We start from the raw sequence: 17,608 nt of genomic DNA on the forward strand, positions 1-17,608 counted from the left end.
GGAATACAAGGCAAAGAATTTGCCCAGAAGCAAAGATTATGGGCATATAGCCAAGAATAACTTAGCCAGAAAATTCGAGTATACTGCCATAGACAAAACAGACTTTTGACAAAATAAAGGGCATTGTTAATGAAAAGTCCAGACTTGCAAATAGAAAATTTGAAGTTCAAACACACGAGTTAAGAGAACATTAAAAAAGTAAACATGAATAACCTATGATAAAGAACCAAACAAAGATAAACTGTTTACATTCAAATATGGGGAGATGATGCTTGTCCCCTTTGAACCATATCACCTTCTGGGTCAATTAGACAAGACCTACGAGTGGTTCTGTTATTTCTTGAAAATGTTAAGAAAAGGATGGAGAGAGGAAGAGGAATATATTGAGAAACGAGGGAGAAAAAAGAAAGGAAGGCCAGGGAAAATGATCTCACAAAATCAAGATGTACAAGTAGACAAATATGCTATCAAGAAGGAAGAGACTGGAAGAAACAATTGGCATTTGAACCTCACTCTCATTTGAACTAGTCAAAAGAAGGAAAATGACACAAATACAAATTTGAGCACTGGAATATATTTTACTCAACAGGGAAATAGGAAAGAAAGAAAAGAAAGGTTCTGTGGAAACTTGAGGGAGGATAGATTAAGAGAATAATTAGTCCTAAGGAAAACAAATTCTAAGAATATACTACACAAAACTATGTATAGCTCCCTATAGCTGACAAAAATGGGGACTTTAAAGGGGGGTCCATAAATTGAGGAATGAATAAACAAGTTGTTATGTAAAGATGTTATGGAATATTATTGTGCTAATCTCTTAGCAGAGTAATGGTCAACCATGATTCCCCAGGAACATGCTATTCCCCTCATAATAAAGAGATGGAGCACTCCAAATACAGAATAAGGCAAAAAAAAATCAGCACATGATTAATATGGAATTTGTTTTGACAATTACATGTGATTATAAAGGATTTTGTTCCTCTTACATTCTCACTTGAGGCAGGAGGGAGGAGAATTTGAAGTATGAGGGCAATAAGGCAGATTTTGCATGATTAAAACAAAATAAATTTACTGGGAAATGTTGTTTAAACTCTTTCTTTGCTTGTTTTCAGTCTCCTTAAGCTCTTCACAAACAGTTCTTTCAATATAAACTTGTACAGTTTTCACACCCTCTTTTTAGATGAGGTGTCGTTTTTATCTTTTGCTCATTGCTCTTTCATTTCTGCCTTCTGAAGTAGTGGTTTTTCTCATTCATTTCATGCTTTTATTCAAATTTCTATTGCTCTCTCCTTGATTTAGTCTTATTCTTTTTTTCTTCTGATAATCCTTTATGACAGATATCATCTTTTAAAAAATAATACCCAAACCTCTTTCATTTTCTTTTATTTTAACATAACAATATGCCATTAAAGAACATTTGTTTCTGGACCTGCTAATTAGTTATTTGCTTTCCAGTGACTTCTCCTTGGGATCTTTAATCTTTAATATAATGTTCATCATTTTACAACTTTTCTGCTTGCTCATTTCCCTTCCCCTTCCTTTTCCTTTCTGAGATGCTTATCTGTATCTTATGAAGACCTTTGCTTGTAGCTCCTTTCCCTTCCCCTTTTCTTTCTTAAAAAAAAAAAAGCTTTTATTTGAAAACTTTTCTAAGATTTCAAAGTATACAAGGAAAAGATCCCTTAGTATCCTACTGTCTAAAATCAGTTCAAGAGTGTGGCATGCTCTCAGGAACAAGAATTTAAGGGCATAAACAACAATTACAAAAAGGAAGCAAAGAGGAAGCTTCTTGGAAAAAACATAGATGGATGAGGGGCAGGGAACTCATTGACCAAGTTAAATTTTTTAAAACTACATACAAAAGATGGGAGAAATGACAGGTAATGGAGAATGAATTTGAAAGAGAGGCACAGTCCTATAACAATTGTGTCCCATAAGCTAAAGCTCAGAATGATCTAAGGCTGATGATGAATATTATGTATAATGAAAAAAGTTTTGTTTTGTTTTATTTTAGCTATGTCGATGGCAAGAGGAAGTCAAAGAAAGGATAAGAATGCTACTTTGGTTTGAGTGGGATAACTGGGGGGAAATGTTTTTAATCTCATTTCCATATATTAGCCAGTTATTAAGTTTCTCCTTAGAGTTATTTTTCCTCAAATAAACATCCTTACTTTTATCATCACATTCTGGTATGTACAGTGTCTGATCCTTTTGGTATCGTGGTTGGTCTAGCAGAAATGAAAATGAAAACCAGTTTATTATGCCCTTCCTAGAATGTGGTACTGAGACCTAAACACATTATTTAGGATAAAAAATGATCAGATGTATCTCTAAATGTGGAAGAGCACAATTGGGCTATCACTTCATTCTGGGTGAAATAACTAAAAACGCCTAAAATCCCTTTTGTTAGCCATTTTTGGCTATCCTGTTACTCTGTCGTTTGCATTTTTCTTTCCAATGAACTCTTGTCTTGCTTTGTCTCTGTCCCCCCCTTCCAATGGGAGCAATTTTTGGACACCAAGGATAGAACAAAAATGTTTAATGGGGAAATGAGACCCAAAGAAAGGGCAGAGACAGTAAAAAAAGGCATTTAGCTGCCCCCAACAAATTCATGTTGTCAAGCCCAGAGAACAAGATGCCAAGGGACTGAATGGGAACAGTCTTGAATATGACCTTCAAAGTTCCTTCTGACTGATCTTGTGATCTGGTACAGTGATGACCAGGCATCTTTTGGAAAGCACAACTATGTCCAGAGGAATTGTTAAATGGTTCTTGCTTTAGGGAAAACAGTGAATTAAAAAACTAAATATGAATCACTTTATAAAAGGACTGAGACAGATATAAGAAGAGTTGGGTGAAGCCACCAGTTTTCTTGACAGTGATAGGCTGACTAGTACTGGGTCAGTCAGCTCTACCCTAAAACATAGTAGTGGGAAATCTGAGACCAATTTTGTTACAAATAAATAAATAATCTTAATCGGTTGACGTCTTCAGAAAAAATTTGAGAAGAAATATTGAAAATACTTTATGTCAAGACCAAGTTTCCAGAGTAAAGTAACATATCAATAAATAAAAGGATTGTTTTTTTGTTTTTATTAAAAGAAACTTTGCAACCTTGGAGGACATCTAGTGCCCAAACCTGATCATCACACATTTAACATACTCAGGACTGTTCTGTTTCCAAATATAATCTACAAAGAATTTAGCTTTCTCCCTTCAAAATAGTGTATTGAATGAAATTCATTTTGAATATTAAATTAATTCTAGAGCACTTAACATCTACTAGAGCGACCCTAAAAATTTTGTCATTTTAATAACTAACATGGTCTACAGGAGTAAACTTATCAATGCTTAATTCTTTAGGAAGAATGAATCTGAGAGCTATTTATCTGTAGTGTTTCCATATTAGACACAAGCCAGGGAGTAATTTTCTTTCACTTTTAAAATTAATATCTGTTTGTTGAGGAGAAAAACATTCACTAAATTTCTATATATCTTGAATATTTTTAAACAAGACAGATTCTCATATCCTACTTTAAAACTGCTATGAATCAATATACTCCTTGAAATGAATTGCCTTTATGGAGGGATGAGAAATTTTTGTGAGTAATGTTATATACACATTATCTATCCTTTCTATTAATTTATGATTTTTAGCCAAATTAATCTAAATCAAATAAGTTGAACCACTAAGCCATACGATGGGCAAGCTTACAGAAAAACAAAAGATTTAAAACTTGTGAAAAGAAAACAATTATCATAATTTTAAGCCTTCATAGCAAACCATCAATTTCATATCCCACAGTTGAAATAGAGATTGCTTTCCAGAGAAGCATGAAATTATATTGTTCTTTTTAAAAACTTTTTATACTAGTATATTCTGACGTGTTTTCATATATTTGGAGGTGGGTTGGGGAAGTCGGATCTGTGATTTCATAGGGGCAGACAATTTCTGGTGTGTAAATTTCACCAATGCAGGTCCACGCTTCACTAATTTATAGCCTTAGGGGGTTGCCTAGGGCGCTAAGATGAGATGACTTGCCCAGAGTCACAAACAAAACTTCCTAACTTTAGGACCAGAACTCTATTCTCTGTGCCACGTTGTCCCTGTCTAGTATGACAGTCATCTAATGAATGATGGATGAATTTTTTTTTATTAAAACGTTGGCGTGAGGCTATGTGGATACAAATAGAATTGGCATCCTCTGCTCTCAAGGTTCTTATGTTCTAATACGGGGAAACAATAAAAGAAATTTCTGCAGCAAGTTAGATGGAAAGGCTCAGTGGTCCTTAGGCAAAGCAGATGCTAATAAATCTTCAGTGCCCTATCTATTGATAAAACCTTCTCCTTTTCACGTTCTTCTGTTTGATGATGGCATAGACTTCAGAACGGAGGACTTTCTTTTCTATGTCTTCTGTCATTGTGGCTGCCACAAGATGGGAACTGTAACACCTGCAGGGTGGTTGCCAAGTAGACCCTCTACATGGAGTGTTCCTTGGGAGAATGGCTGTCAGGGCAACCATGGTGGCACTGGTACTCCCAGGGCTCTTGAGAGTAGGATCCATGCTCCCAGTGGGGTCTGAATGGACAAGATAATTATGGTGGTGGCGGCAGTTTAGGCATTCTGGTATAGTTCATCTTTTTTCACTTACATTTTCACCAGCTTCCTTCCACAAAATACTCTTCTTGCCATCAAGATGAAGAGTTATGAGGGAAAAAAATTCATTGAATCCATAACTCTATACTGAATATGTACTAGGTGAGGAGAAGGCAGCATTAGGTACTAGAAAGAATAGGAAGATCTTGATACAAGGCCAGATGCCCACCAATTTGCTATTTATGTCAAGTAGAAAACCAGAAGTAGAGCTGACAATCAGATCCCCATTTTTGACTACTATTTTCATGTTCTATCAATGGTTTTCATCTGCTCCTCTAACACGAGACACCTTCCTTACCCTTTTGATGCAGTAAATGAACTTTTTTTTTCAAGCAAGTTGTATGTTTTCCTTTAGTGATTATTTTGTAGTTCTTCAAAGCTCCAAAATGCTCATTGATAATCATTAGTCAATCAATAATCATTTATTAAGTGTCGGTTAATTTCTTGTTGCTGGGGATACAAATATAACAACTGCAATAATCGGTACTCTTAAAGAGCTTGGGGTGTTCAGGGAGGGGTAGTATCTCTGGTATGGAGGGCTTGTCGTGCCCTTCTAGGGCAGCTCTCCAGCCTCTGACCCTCACCTGACACCCAGCTCTCACTTGTGGCTCCCAGTAGCTGCTAGCATGCGGCAGCGGCCACACCCTGGGCAAGGGCTTCGACAGGCCGGCTAAACCTTGTGAGGGTAGCCAGTGGGTCGTCGACCCCTGGTGAACCAGGGCTTTGCTCACCCAGCATGTGAAGACTGCTTCGGCTGAACAGACGGAAGAAACCAATAAGAAGGTTCAACGGCTGAGATGGCAATGCAGCAAGGCACTGTGGAGTGCTTAGGGCGTGTTGGAGCACAAAAGACAACACGGCCATCCAATGCAGCTGAGGAAGTCTCCAGATGTAATGACTTTTCGTGCCACTGGACCCAGGCTTCCAATGCCGAGAGAGTGAGAGTGTCTCTGTGCATCGACTTTTCCACTTAAATCTTCATGCACAAGTGTCTTTGTGCACAAAAACGCACAAAGACAATAGTCATCCTCGGTTACTGAGAGACAACTACTAGACTAGACTATCCTATCAGGGAGACAGTTATATACATATAAACACAAGATAGGCAGAGAGGATGTTCACGATTGGAAGATCTAGATAGGCTTCCTGTGTAAGGTGGTGTTGGAGCAGTGGCTTGAAGGAAGATTATTCTGAGGCGGAGTTCAGGGGGAGGAACATAACCAGTGCAAAAGCTGACCAATGGATGCAGATGGAGTGCTATGTATAAGGAAGAGAGAAAAGGTCAGTTCACTTTCTGTTGATTGCCTGGAGAGCCATGTGTAGTGAGTCTGGAACAATAAGTTAAAAAACAAAGGGCCAGGAATAAATAAATAAGCCACTGGGGTTTGTTGAGTAGCCAAGTGATATGAATGGATCTTCAATTAAGTGATATCACAAGTGGCTTTGTGAAGTTTGATATAAAATGAGGAGGGACCTGTGGCAATCATCTAAGATTAATAGTCATTATTATAAGACACAGAAATACAAATGTGGTATAATTTTGTAACAGATCTGTAGTAAACCTGAAATGGAAATGGTTCATCCCAGTGTTGTCTATCCTTGTCCCTTCCCCAGCAAAAATCAAGTGATCTATTCAAAATGATCTTTCTTTTAATTTAGAAAAGACTTTTCTCCATTATTATATGAATTAATCATGTGTTTATGTGTAATTTTTCCTTATGAGACCTGCAGAGTTTTATATTCAAGCCAAACAATGCTCATTAAGCTCATCTTACCTCCAGAGCAAGGATGGAAAAATATTTATTAATCACCTACTATGTGGCAGGCCCTGTGCTAAGTGCCTTACCAAAATTATCTCACTCGATCCTCACAACAACCCTGAGAGGAACATGGTAATGTTGTTATTTTATAGTTGAAGAAACTGAAGCAGAAAGCAGTTAACTGACTTGTTTGTGTTTTCTCGATTATTTAGTATCTTAAGCTGGATTTGAACTCAAGTTTTCCTGACACTTGGCCCAGCACCTCTTACTATGACACAAGAAGAGTTAGAGAATTTAGTGTAAGTATTATGCCTGTTGTCTTGGAATTTACAGTCTACTAGGGTGATAACAACACCTGAGAAGGCATAAATAACATTACAAAATAAGTGCATACTAGTAACAGCTCTTTTTGTATTGGCATAGAGTTGGAAATTAAGGAGATGCTCATCTGTTAGGAAATGGCTGAACAAATTGTGGTATATGAGTATGATGGAATACTAGTGTGTTATAAGAAATGACAAGAAGAATGCTTTTGGGAAAAACCTGGGAAGACATGTAAACTGATACAAAGTGAAATGAGTAGAATCAGGAGATTATTATATACAGTAAGAGCAATATTTTATGAAAAACTATAAATGATTTTTCTATTCTCAACAATAGTTATCAATGACAATTCTGAAGGTCTTAAGATAACAAATGCTATCCACTTCCAGAAAAATAACTGATGGGGTTTGAATGTAGGACAATGTATATTTTTTAAAAATTTATTTCAAAGAAAAACAACTGCTTGATCACAGGGGTTGGTGGGGATATGACTGGAAATGTAGATTCTAAACAATCACCCTAGTGCAATTATCAATAACATGGAAATAGGTTTGATCAATGACAAGTAAAAGCCAATGAAATTGCACATGGGCTGGGAAGAAGGAAAAAACATGAATCATGTAACCATGAAAAAATATTCTAAATTAATTAATTAAATAATTTCACTTAATAAATCTATTTCTCTTTGGCTTTTTTTGGTCTGTGTTTTCTTTTACAGTATAAGTAATAAGGTAATATGTTTTGAATGTCTTCACATGAATAACATACATCAAAATGCTTGTTGTTTCAAGGAGGAGAAAGAGGGGAAAGGGAAAGAGGATTTGCTATTTAATCTTTTAAATGAATGTTTTAAATTATTATTAAGGATAATTGGAAAAATGAAATATAAACATTTCCCAAAGGAATGTAATAGTTAAAGGATTGAAGAAGTATAGGGGATAAGGCAGGTTTTGTAACAGGGGATGGAGGAGTTGAAGGGATGGAGGGGATATAGTTGCTGGTGAGGTAAAAGGAGAGAGATGCTCCCTGTTGAGAGGCTATCTCTAAAAAATGGGGTTCCCAGAAATGGGCCAACTGTGATAGCCTGAGGGGATGTCTTCTCTATTGATTGATGTGGAAGATACCCCAGAGCAGGTAAGCATGAGCCCCCCTGAGGTGCAAGCTTTCTCCCCTCACCAAAGTTTCCCAGCAGGAGTCCAATAAGGACCATCTGTGGTTGAATGGCTGTCCTTGTGTTCTGCTCCCTCTATGTCCCGCTAAAATACAGTCCTTCTATCTGACTGCAGTTTGTTTAAATAAAGATGAATTTTAACAACAAGTTTGGATTGGGGAGGTATCAAGGAAGAGGAAATCAGGATTTCTCTAGATTGGGTTTGAATGTCTCTCAGTTTTTTAGCTGAGGCCAGGCCTCACTGTCTGGTGGAGGGTTTCTTTTCTTTTCTTTTTTTTTAAATTTATTTTATTTGATCATTTCCAAGCATTATTCATTAAAGACATAGATCATTTTCTTTTCCTCCTCTCCACCCCCCATAGCCAACGCGTAAATCCACTGGGCATTACATGTTTTCTTGATTTGAACCCATTGCTATGTTGATAATATTTGCATTAGAGTGTTCATTTAGAGTCTCTCTGTCATGTCCCCTCAACCGCTGTATTCAGGCAGTTGCTTTTCCTCGGTGTTTCTACTCCCATAGTTTATCCTCTGCTTATAAATAGTGTTTTTTCTCCTAGATCCCTGCAAATTGTTCAGGGACATTACACCGCTACTAATGGAGAAGTCCATTACGTTCGATTATACCACAGTGTATTAGTCTCTGTGTACAATGTTCTCCTGGTTCTGCTCCTCTCGCTCTGCATCACTTCTTGGAGGTTGTTCCAGTCTCCATGGAACTCCTTGGTAGAGGTTTCTTTTATAACTGTCTATGCTAATCTGTGCTAGCTTTCTTAAATTCAAAGTCATTAGCAGTAGACTTCAAGAGGAAGAAAAGGTTCTGACTTTCAGAGCTGGTTGGGCTTGTCTCTTCAGGCTGATGCCCCGAAAAACCTGCTTTGCAGCTCAAACCGCTCCCCTTCAATCCTTTTGTTTGATGACACAATCACAGGAATCCAGGTAGAACACACAGTTGGGAAAATCCAAGAATAGAGGAATTTCTATCCCAAGACAGGGAGAGGCTCCTTCCAGTCCAAGGGCCAGGAAAGAGAGTCATGAGACCAACTGTCACTCTTCCAGTCCCCTCCTCCCACCAACTGTCATTTTTGTCAATATCTTCCCTCCAAAATTCTAACTGCTGTTGGTTCCACCTGAGTGGCAGAAAGGCCCAAAGATTGATTCAGTTTTCCTTTCCACAATCATCCCTTTTTTTTGTTGTGACCTTCCCGAGGTCACTTATTTTTATTATACTTACCAATCTACTAAATCTAATTATTAACTATTCCCTGCAAAATAATAAACTTCCCTTAATTACTCTGTTCCTATTCTATGCTAACTTTATCTACTCTAAGGAATTCTATGCAGGAAAGTTTGGATAAGGGTAGTTTTAGGGTTTTACAATAAATTCAGTACAATAGATGTTTGAACAAAATCACTACAAAGAAATTTGAATCTTAGTGCTAATACTACTTACTCTTGCTAAATTAAACTAATACAAACATTTTTCCTATTTTATTTATCTATACTTATATGCAAACTATTTTATCTATTTATTTCCAGTAAACACAATTTCAGCATCAGCTTTACAATAAACAATTAAAAGTTTATTATCTGCAAATGCAGATTAAGTATATTCCTAAGTATAACTAATTGTCTATGCTATCTATGCTTAACTTCACTTTACTCCTAATCTATTCCCTACTTATTATAACTATTCTCTAAATCCTGAGGCTAATCTATAACCTAATTTTATGTATAACATATATACATGCTATGCTAGATATTTATAGACTCTATCACTGTTTCTAAGCTAATTATAGTTTATACATTATTTATAGAGTTTATATATAATACAATAATATAAATAGTTCCCTAATCTTGATGTCAGTCAAATAGAAATATCTATTGGGGGCAGCTGGGTATCTCAGTGGATTGAGAGCCAGGCCTAGAGATGGGAGGTCCTAAGTTCAAATCTGCTCTCAGACACTTCCCAGCTGTGTGACCCTGGGCAAGTCACTTTATCCCCATTGCCTAGCCCTTACCACTCTTCTGCCTTGGAACCAATACACAGTATTGATTCTAAGACAGAAGGTAAGGGTTTAAAAAAAAGGAAAAGAAATATCTATTCATCTATTTACCTAAGACCTTATGGAACTAACTATATACATATTTACATTTTGCATAAATACAATTTCAGACACTTGTTTATTTAAACAAGGTCTCCCAATAAATGTCAGTTTGTGATTTTGTGCTTTATGTCTAATAGTGTTGTGTTGAATTAATACTTATCAAGTTTCTTCAGATTGCCACTTCTCATGTTGACTGATGGATTTCTTCTTAATTCCAAGTTATGTAGTGTTGCATGCTATTTCCCTAATATGTGAAATTAATTTTGTTTTATGATTTTACCACACTCAGTCTTAGATATAAGTCCTGTTTTCCAGTATTTTTATTGTTAAGGTTATTATGGGAAATTTTCTATATTTCTTTCATTTAATTCACCACACTCAAAAAATATAATACACAATTCTTAATGTGCAAAAAAAGTCATTATGGATCTCCATTCTTCTCCCAATGACCCCCTCCTCCATTAGCATGGTATTTTGAGTTGTTTTTCTGTTAAGAGAAAATCCTAATCCCACTGAATGTCCATATCCAATTGGCAGTTTTCTTTTGTATGGTAATATATAATATTGTAAAGTTTTCATATAGGTATTTAGGATCATAAATTTCAGATTTAGAAGGATCTTAGAGATTTTCTGGTTTTACTCCCCTTTACAGATTATAAAAGTTTCCCAGAGAGTAGCCTAGTTTTATACATATATGTACTAAATAGAGCTATAATTTGAACACAAATCACCTAACTTCTAGAAGCTTAGAGGATGAATGATATAAAGAGAGAGAATTCAGAGGGCAAATGGTCTGGGTCCAAGGTTTATATTAACCAAACAGGCTCTGTGACCCTGGGGAAGTCATCAAACCTCTCATGGTGACTATATGACTCTTATAGACCATAAATTACAGAGCAGGTATATTGGTAGATTAGGTTTTGTTTTTTTCATTAGAATATAAGATTTAAAATTGGGTTTGACTCAATATGAGAGTTACAACAGTGAGATTGTGGTCGCCATTTATAAAATATTAGCCCTTAAGTCAGAAATGACTGTTAGTAGCTTTTATTTAGAAATAGGTAGAGATATTGAAAGTGGGAAATATAGGAAGGAGACAGAGCCTTGTCTAGCCTACTGCCCTAAGTGCTGCTGAGTGAAGTTCAGCTCAGCCCCCAGAAAGGGTTGCTTCAAGTCCCAATCTCCACATGGAAGTCCTGGTGGCATCTTCAGCCTGAAATCCACCAATGCAAGCCTCTTCCTTCAACCTGAGTCACTCACCCAGCAAGCCTTTCCAGTGTAGAAAGCTCCAGTCAAGGATGAGTCTAGGACAACATTAGCACTTCCAAGAGTCTTCCTCCAGGCTGGCTCACCCACTCAGAGTAAATGAATCAGTCCTTGGGCTTGGCCTTTTATCCCCTCTTTTCCATGTCACTTCCTGTCTCTCCCCCTCTTCACAGAAACCAATCAAAGTCTCTCAATTTGCCTAGCACTACCCAGAGAGCAGTGTGTGTGTATAATCTACCTTCCATACTCTAACCGTGTGAACTCTTATCAAAAGGATTCACAAGTTCCTGACTAAGTTAAAGGGGTGGAGCACTCCAAATACTTGATTAAGATTTTTAAAAATTCCCTTTCACAAGAAGTTGCTGATGGTAATAGAATTACATCTATTCCCAAATTTCCAGATTCAGTATACTGCGTGCATGTCTCCCTCAGCAACAGAGCCATTTTTCTTCTTTTAAAACCAAATTAACCATTCATGTCTAGCATTAGTGAACATATATTATATAAACATTGCTTACCGTCTTGGATTTGTATGAAATAGTCTTGACTGCCGAGGTTTGCCCAAAGATTCAAGGTCACCATCGGGATTATCTCTGTCATCAGGGTTTGATGACTCAACATAACCACTGTTTGGATGAAAGAAGTAAATTACTTATAAGAAAAGTGGGAAAAGAAGGAGGATGATTTTCCAAGTCCCTAAAATCATCCTTTTTACTAAGACAGTCCCAAAGGGTAAATGCCAAGATTCTCATGCCACGGTACCCATTTAGGATCAGAAGTTTAGATATGAAAGGAAGTACAGAAGTCATCAAATGCAACCTCCTCATTTTACAGATGAGGAGCTGACATGGAGTGACATGAAGTGATTCATCCAAAGTCACATAGTACAAAGCAGAGGTATAATTTGAAGTCAATTCCTCTGTTTCCAAATCCAGAATTCTTTCCATTGTAGCACAATAGCACTGCCACAAAGAAAGGTATCTTCCACATATACTAATAAAATCATAGGTCCTTGACCTATTTATTAGACCTAATTTTAAAGTGATGTTTCAGGAAAATACAAAACTATCAGAATAGGTGTTGAATCACTATTTTACAGATAGAAATGAACTCTGAGACAAGTATTTGATCTAAGATGTGACCTTACACTTCTTACTTTGGTCAAAATGGGCCTTAGTGAACTCATTTGGAAGATGATTGGTTAAAATGATCTCAAGGAGGGGGGCAGCTGGGTGGTTCAGTGGATTGAGATTCAGGCTCAGAGATGGGAGATCCAGGGTTCAAATCTGACCTCACACACTTCCTAGATGTGTGACCCTGGGAAAGTCACTGAACCCCCATTGCCTAGACCTTACCACTCTTCTGCCTTGGAACCAATACCTAGTATTGATTCTAAGACAGAAGGTGAGAATTTAAAAAAATGATCTCAGGAGTTCTTCCCTGCTCAGAAATCCCATAATGTCTCATGAAAGTCCTGTACTATCCCTAACATTACAGCGAATTATCTGGTCTCGGGAGCAGTCTGTTAGGTAGCCTCCTATGGGCCAAGCAGTGTTCTAAAGCAATCTAGAGGAAATTAGTTTGTCTTATCAATGACTTATGAACAAGGCACAAGGAGCCATTTTGATATGTTGTATATTTTTAATGAAGAATAATTTTTAAAATTTACTTACGTGTAAAGAGGAACATATTGAGTTCGAGAACTTGGACTCACACTGGGAAATAGAGAAGAAACAATGGCAATCGGTTTAGGGATAAGAACTTAATGATTATTAGGTCCCTTCTCTCACCCAAGAACAACTTTTTAATTAGTCCAGCCCCTGTTTTAATTAGTCTACTATCATCTACAATTAGTCCTATAGATTCTCTTAAAACCCACCTCACAAACCAACATAAAAGGAAGAATTAGATTTAAGGAATTCTGCCCCATCAATAAACAGCACATGATAAGAGAGCTCCATTGGTATACCTTATATATCTGGAAAAACATTTTACAAGTTGTCTCAACCTAGATAAACAGAGTATAAGTGACTTGTCCAGAGTCACACAGCAGTAAGTGTCTGATGCCAGATTTGAACTCACGTATTCCTTACTTACTTAAAACCCTTCTCTTTATCCACCTGATCCTTCTAGCTAACTTTCTTATAATACATATGAGAACATAGACAAAATAAATATATGAAAAGTTAACTAACAATGCCAAGGCAAAGTTTGCTAAGTGCCAAAAAACAAAAATGGACAATATTTTATTTGTCCTTGTAATCAAAGAGGACCAATGACACCACAGCGTTAGAGTCAATGTACAGTGTGTCCAGTTATGTTGGTCACACCAATATGTACTCAGAAGACTTTACCACAGGTCAGGCATAAGTAATTTATTTAAACATTTGGAATAGAGATGGTTCTAGGTTTTCACATCTCATGCTTCCTTTGTGCTTCTATGATTCTGTTTTGCTCATGGAACATGGTGCCTTCTTAGATGAGGGGATGCCATGCTGCGCCATCTTGTGTTAGCATCTCCCCTATCCTACAATTCATACTAAAGTTCTTGAGAGAGTGTTGTCATATTGCTTCTTCTGATCTCTACGAGAGCCCATACCTTGTGTGAGTTCTTGGTAAAAAAGTCTTTTAGATAAATATGCATTTGGCATTTGGGTTTCCTGGCCATCCCATTGGAGTTGCACTCTCTTCAGTAGAGTTTCAATGCTTGGCAGTTCAGCTTGAAAAAAAAGATCTCAGTGTCTGGAACCTTGTCATTCCAGGTCATCTTCATAATCTTCCCAAGACAATTTGAATGGAAGAGTTTCAATTTTCTGGCAAAGTAGATAGTCCAGGTTTCACGTGTTACAGTGAAGTCAACACAATGGTTCTACAGACCTTCAGTTTGGTATGCAACCTTCTTCTCTCTGTTAAGATTAAAATTCTCTGAAGATTTTATATTCATTTATAATTATTTATTAAGCAGTGAAAGCAGGTCTGAGAGATAAAAGGCACATAATTACATGGCCTGTTGCCTAGTTACCCTAAACTCAGAGTTCACTTCTTGTTATCCATTTGCTAGGAAAAGGACAAAGTGTTGCCCCTCCAGGAAAGACAAAAGAAACCATGTTGCTTCATCAACCTCTATTTTATAATCTTGATAATTTCACTTTTTCTTGGTCTCCCTGGTTGGACAGACTTGATCTCAGTCCAGGTCAGAGGCCAAGCTTCTGAATGCTAGGAGTCATGTGGGGCAAGAGGAGAGCCAGAAGGCATCCTCCTTAGATAGTTAAGCCTCAGACCTTGTTCTTAACCCAAAGGTTAGGAGTGAGCCAAAATGAATTTTCAAAACTTCCCTTTTAAGAAGGAGAGGGGTACAGATTTGTTAAATTCACTCATCTCCCACACTTTCAGAGCCTCCCAAAAGCTGAGCCAGCTCTACTAATGTGTACATTGATCATGCCATCTATGTGTACATCCTTAGAAACTATGCTGCCAAGATAAGTGAGTTTAAACACAATATTCAAAATTTCTCCATTTAGTGTAACCAGTGGTACTGGTGCTGATTAGTGAAGAACATCTGTTTCTTTGGTGTCAATTAGGTCAAAATCAGCACAAATAGCCAATTACTGATCTATATGCTCTGCTGCGTTTTGGCCTTAGAAACTGCATTGAATACACAATCATCTGTGAACTGTAGAGTTGGAAAATCTTGAACACCAGGATTACATTCCCCAGAATTCCTTTCATCTCCCATCATCCCTTTCCCTGCGCCTCCACCTTTGCATGGTCACTGTTTTATAAGTTCTGTAACTCCTCCCTCTCACGGTCTTCTCTTGTGACCCAGGCTGAGTTGGCCCGCTTTTACTATAGTTATTATTAATAAACTTAAAAAAATAATAGTTGTTGCATATTAATTTCAATCTTTACAGAACAAAACATACATCAACTCTCCTTCCACTTTAGTCTTGACTTCTAGACCCTTTAAATTAAATAGTTTACCATCAGCGTTGTAACCGATCTTGATACCATTTTGTTCTTGTTGAAGGAGTGTGAAAATATCGTTTCACTCTATCAGGGACTGGAAAAACACAATAGCATTGTCCTTCCTCCAGAAACTGTATAAGCATGCCATCGTGAAACTGGTGTACAATACTGATGAATTTCTCTGAGCAGAATTTTGGAGGGTGCCTTGAGGTCATCGGTTGAGTAACAGCTGTTCCATTTCTTCTGGGAGCGAGACTGAGAGGGTGGTTGTTGTTGACTTTCCTCTCAAATCAGCCTTGGAGAGTTTGTGGAAGACTTACAACATCTAAATCTGATCTAAAATTGAAGAGCTGTTTGGATCAGAGAACAGGAGAGCTTACTACTCAGAGCTCCTCTGGAGCCACCAGAGAACAGCTACTTAGAGAAACAACTTCCAACTTAGATTCTCAGATGATCTTTGACTGGAGGGTTATAGAATGTTAAGTTGATGTTTTGTTTTTTGGAAATAGGTTTAATAAGATAGAATTATAACTTAGTCAGTGTAGATATAAGAAGGATTGCCATTTGGTAATCATCAAAGAATTCGCTTGAGGGAAAGATTTGGGGGTAAATTTATATAGAATTATTAGTTAATAGGGAAGCCTTTATAAATACAAACTTTCCTTTACTTCCTTTTCCTTTACATAATTATTTAATAATTATAATAAATAAGGATATTTTTATAACTGTTAGGCCTGAATTTTTTTTTTTTACAATTGCCTGGTAGCCATATTTTTTTCAATAGTCAAATTTGAGAACCTGTTCACACCTGATACAACTATTGGTATCATCGATATACCAATAATTAATAAGGATCAATAACCCTTCACAACAGTATGAGGTGGTTACATCAGGGTTTTTTTGATTTGCATTTCTCTAAATATGAGAGATTTAATACACTTTTTCATGTGCTTATTGATAGTTTTGATTTATTTATATGAAAACTACCTATTCATGTCCCTTGCCCATTTATCAATTGGGGAATGACTTGATTTTTTGCCCAATTGATTTAGCTCCTTATACATTTGAGAAATTAGACCTTTGTCAGAGGTTTTTGTTATTTTTTTTCCCAGTTTGTTGCTTCCCTTCTAATTATGGTTGCATTGTTTAGTTTGTACAAAACCTTTTCAATTTAATGTAATCAAAAGTATTTATTTTACATTTTGTAATATTCTCTATCTCTTGCTTGGTCTTGAAATCTTTCCTTTCCCATAGATCTGAAAGGTATACTATTCTATGTTTACGTAATGTACTTATAATTTCCTTCTTTATATTTAAGTCATTTATCCATTCTGAATTTATCTTGGCATAGGGTGTGAGATGTTGATCTAAACCTCATTTCTCCCATATTGCTTTTCAATTTTCCTAGCAGTTTTTGTCAAATCGTTTTTGTCCCAAAAGCTGGGATTTTGGGGTTTATCATAAACAATCTTGCTGAGGTCATTTACCCCAAGTCTATTCCACTGATTTCTCTTCTGTATTTTAGCCAGCACTATATTGTTTTGATGATCATGGCTTTATAGTACAGTTTAAGATAATCAGCATAACAATGTGATTTGTTATGCTGATTGTTGCTTATTGTTTGAAATCAAACAATAAGCAACAGTCAGGGACAGTCAGGCTTCTTTCTTTCATATTTTTTTACATTAATTGCCTTTATATTCTTGACCTTTTGTTCTTCCAGCTGAATTTTGTTATTTTTTCTAATTCTATGTAATAATTTTTGGGTAATTTTATTGAAATGGCACAGAATCTGTAAATAAATGTAGGTAGGATTGTCATTTTCACTTTATTAGCTTGACCTATTCATGAAAAATTAATGTTTTCTCCAGTTGTTTAGATATGACTTTATTTCTATGAAGACTGTTTTGTAATTGTGTTCATATAGTTTATGGGTTTGTTTTGGTGGGTGTAACCTTAGATATTTTATATTATCTATTTTAAATAGATAATATAAACAAGTGTCTTTGTGCACAAAAACACACAAAGACAATAGTCATCCTCAGTTACCAGAGACTACTACTACTACTATTTTGAATCAAATTTTCCTATTTCTTGCTGTTGATGGTAAATAGAAATGCTGATGATTTATGTGAATTTCCTTAATCCTGTAACTTTGCTAAAGATGTTCATTGTTCCAATTTGTTTATTAGCTGATTCTCTAGGATTCTCCAAATATGCTTTTGAATCAGCTGCAGAGTATTAGCTTCATTTCCTTATTATTATTTTAATTCCTTCAATTTTGTATTCTCTTATTGCTATAACTGGCATTCCTACTACAGTATTATATAGTAGGAGTAATAATTGTCATCCTTG

General features: G+C 36.4%; 1 protein-coding gene across 1 annotated transcript in view; it reads right to left on the bottom strand.

Annotated features, from left to right (window-relative positions):
* The window catches only part of SPMIP7 (sperm microtubule inner protein 7), a 94,258-nt gene that overhangs the window by 25,676 nt on the left and 50,974 nt on the right, over positions 1-17,608 (bottom strand). The window contains exons 6-7 of the mRNA XM_007500416.3: positions 12,961-13,002; positions 11,806-11,913 (exon numbers count right to left, since the gene is read on the bottom strand). Coding sequence (XP_007500478.1) covers positions 11,806-11,913; positions 12,961-13,002 — 150 coding nt within the window. The remainder of the gene's footprint in view (positions 1-11,805; positions 11,914-12,960; positions 13,003-17,608) is intronic.

The sequence above is a fragment of the Monodelphis domestica genome, chromosome 7 (genome assembly GCF_027887165.1).
Source record: "Monodelphis domestica isolate mMonDom1 chromosome 7, mMonDom1.pri, whole genome shotgun sequence".
Taxonomy (NCBI): Eukaryota; Metazoa; Chordata; class Mammalia; order Didelphimorphia; family Didelphidae; genus Monodelphis; species Monodelphis domestica.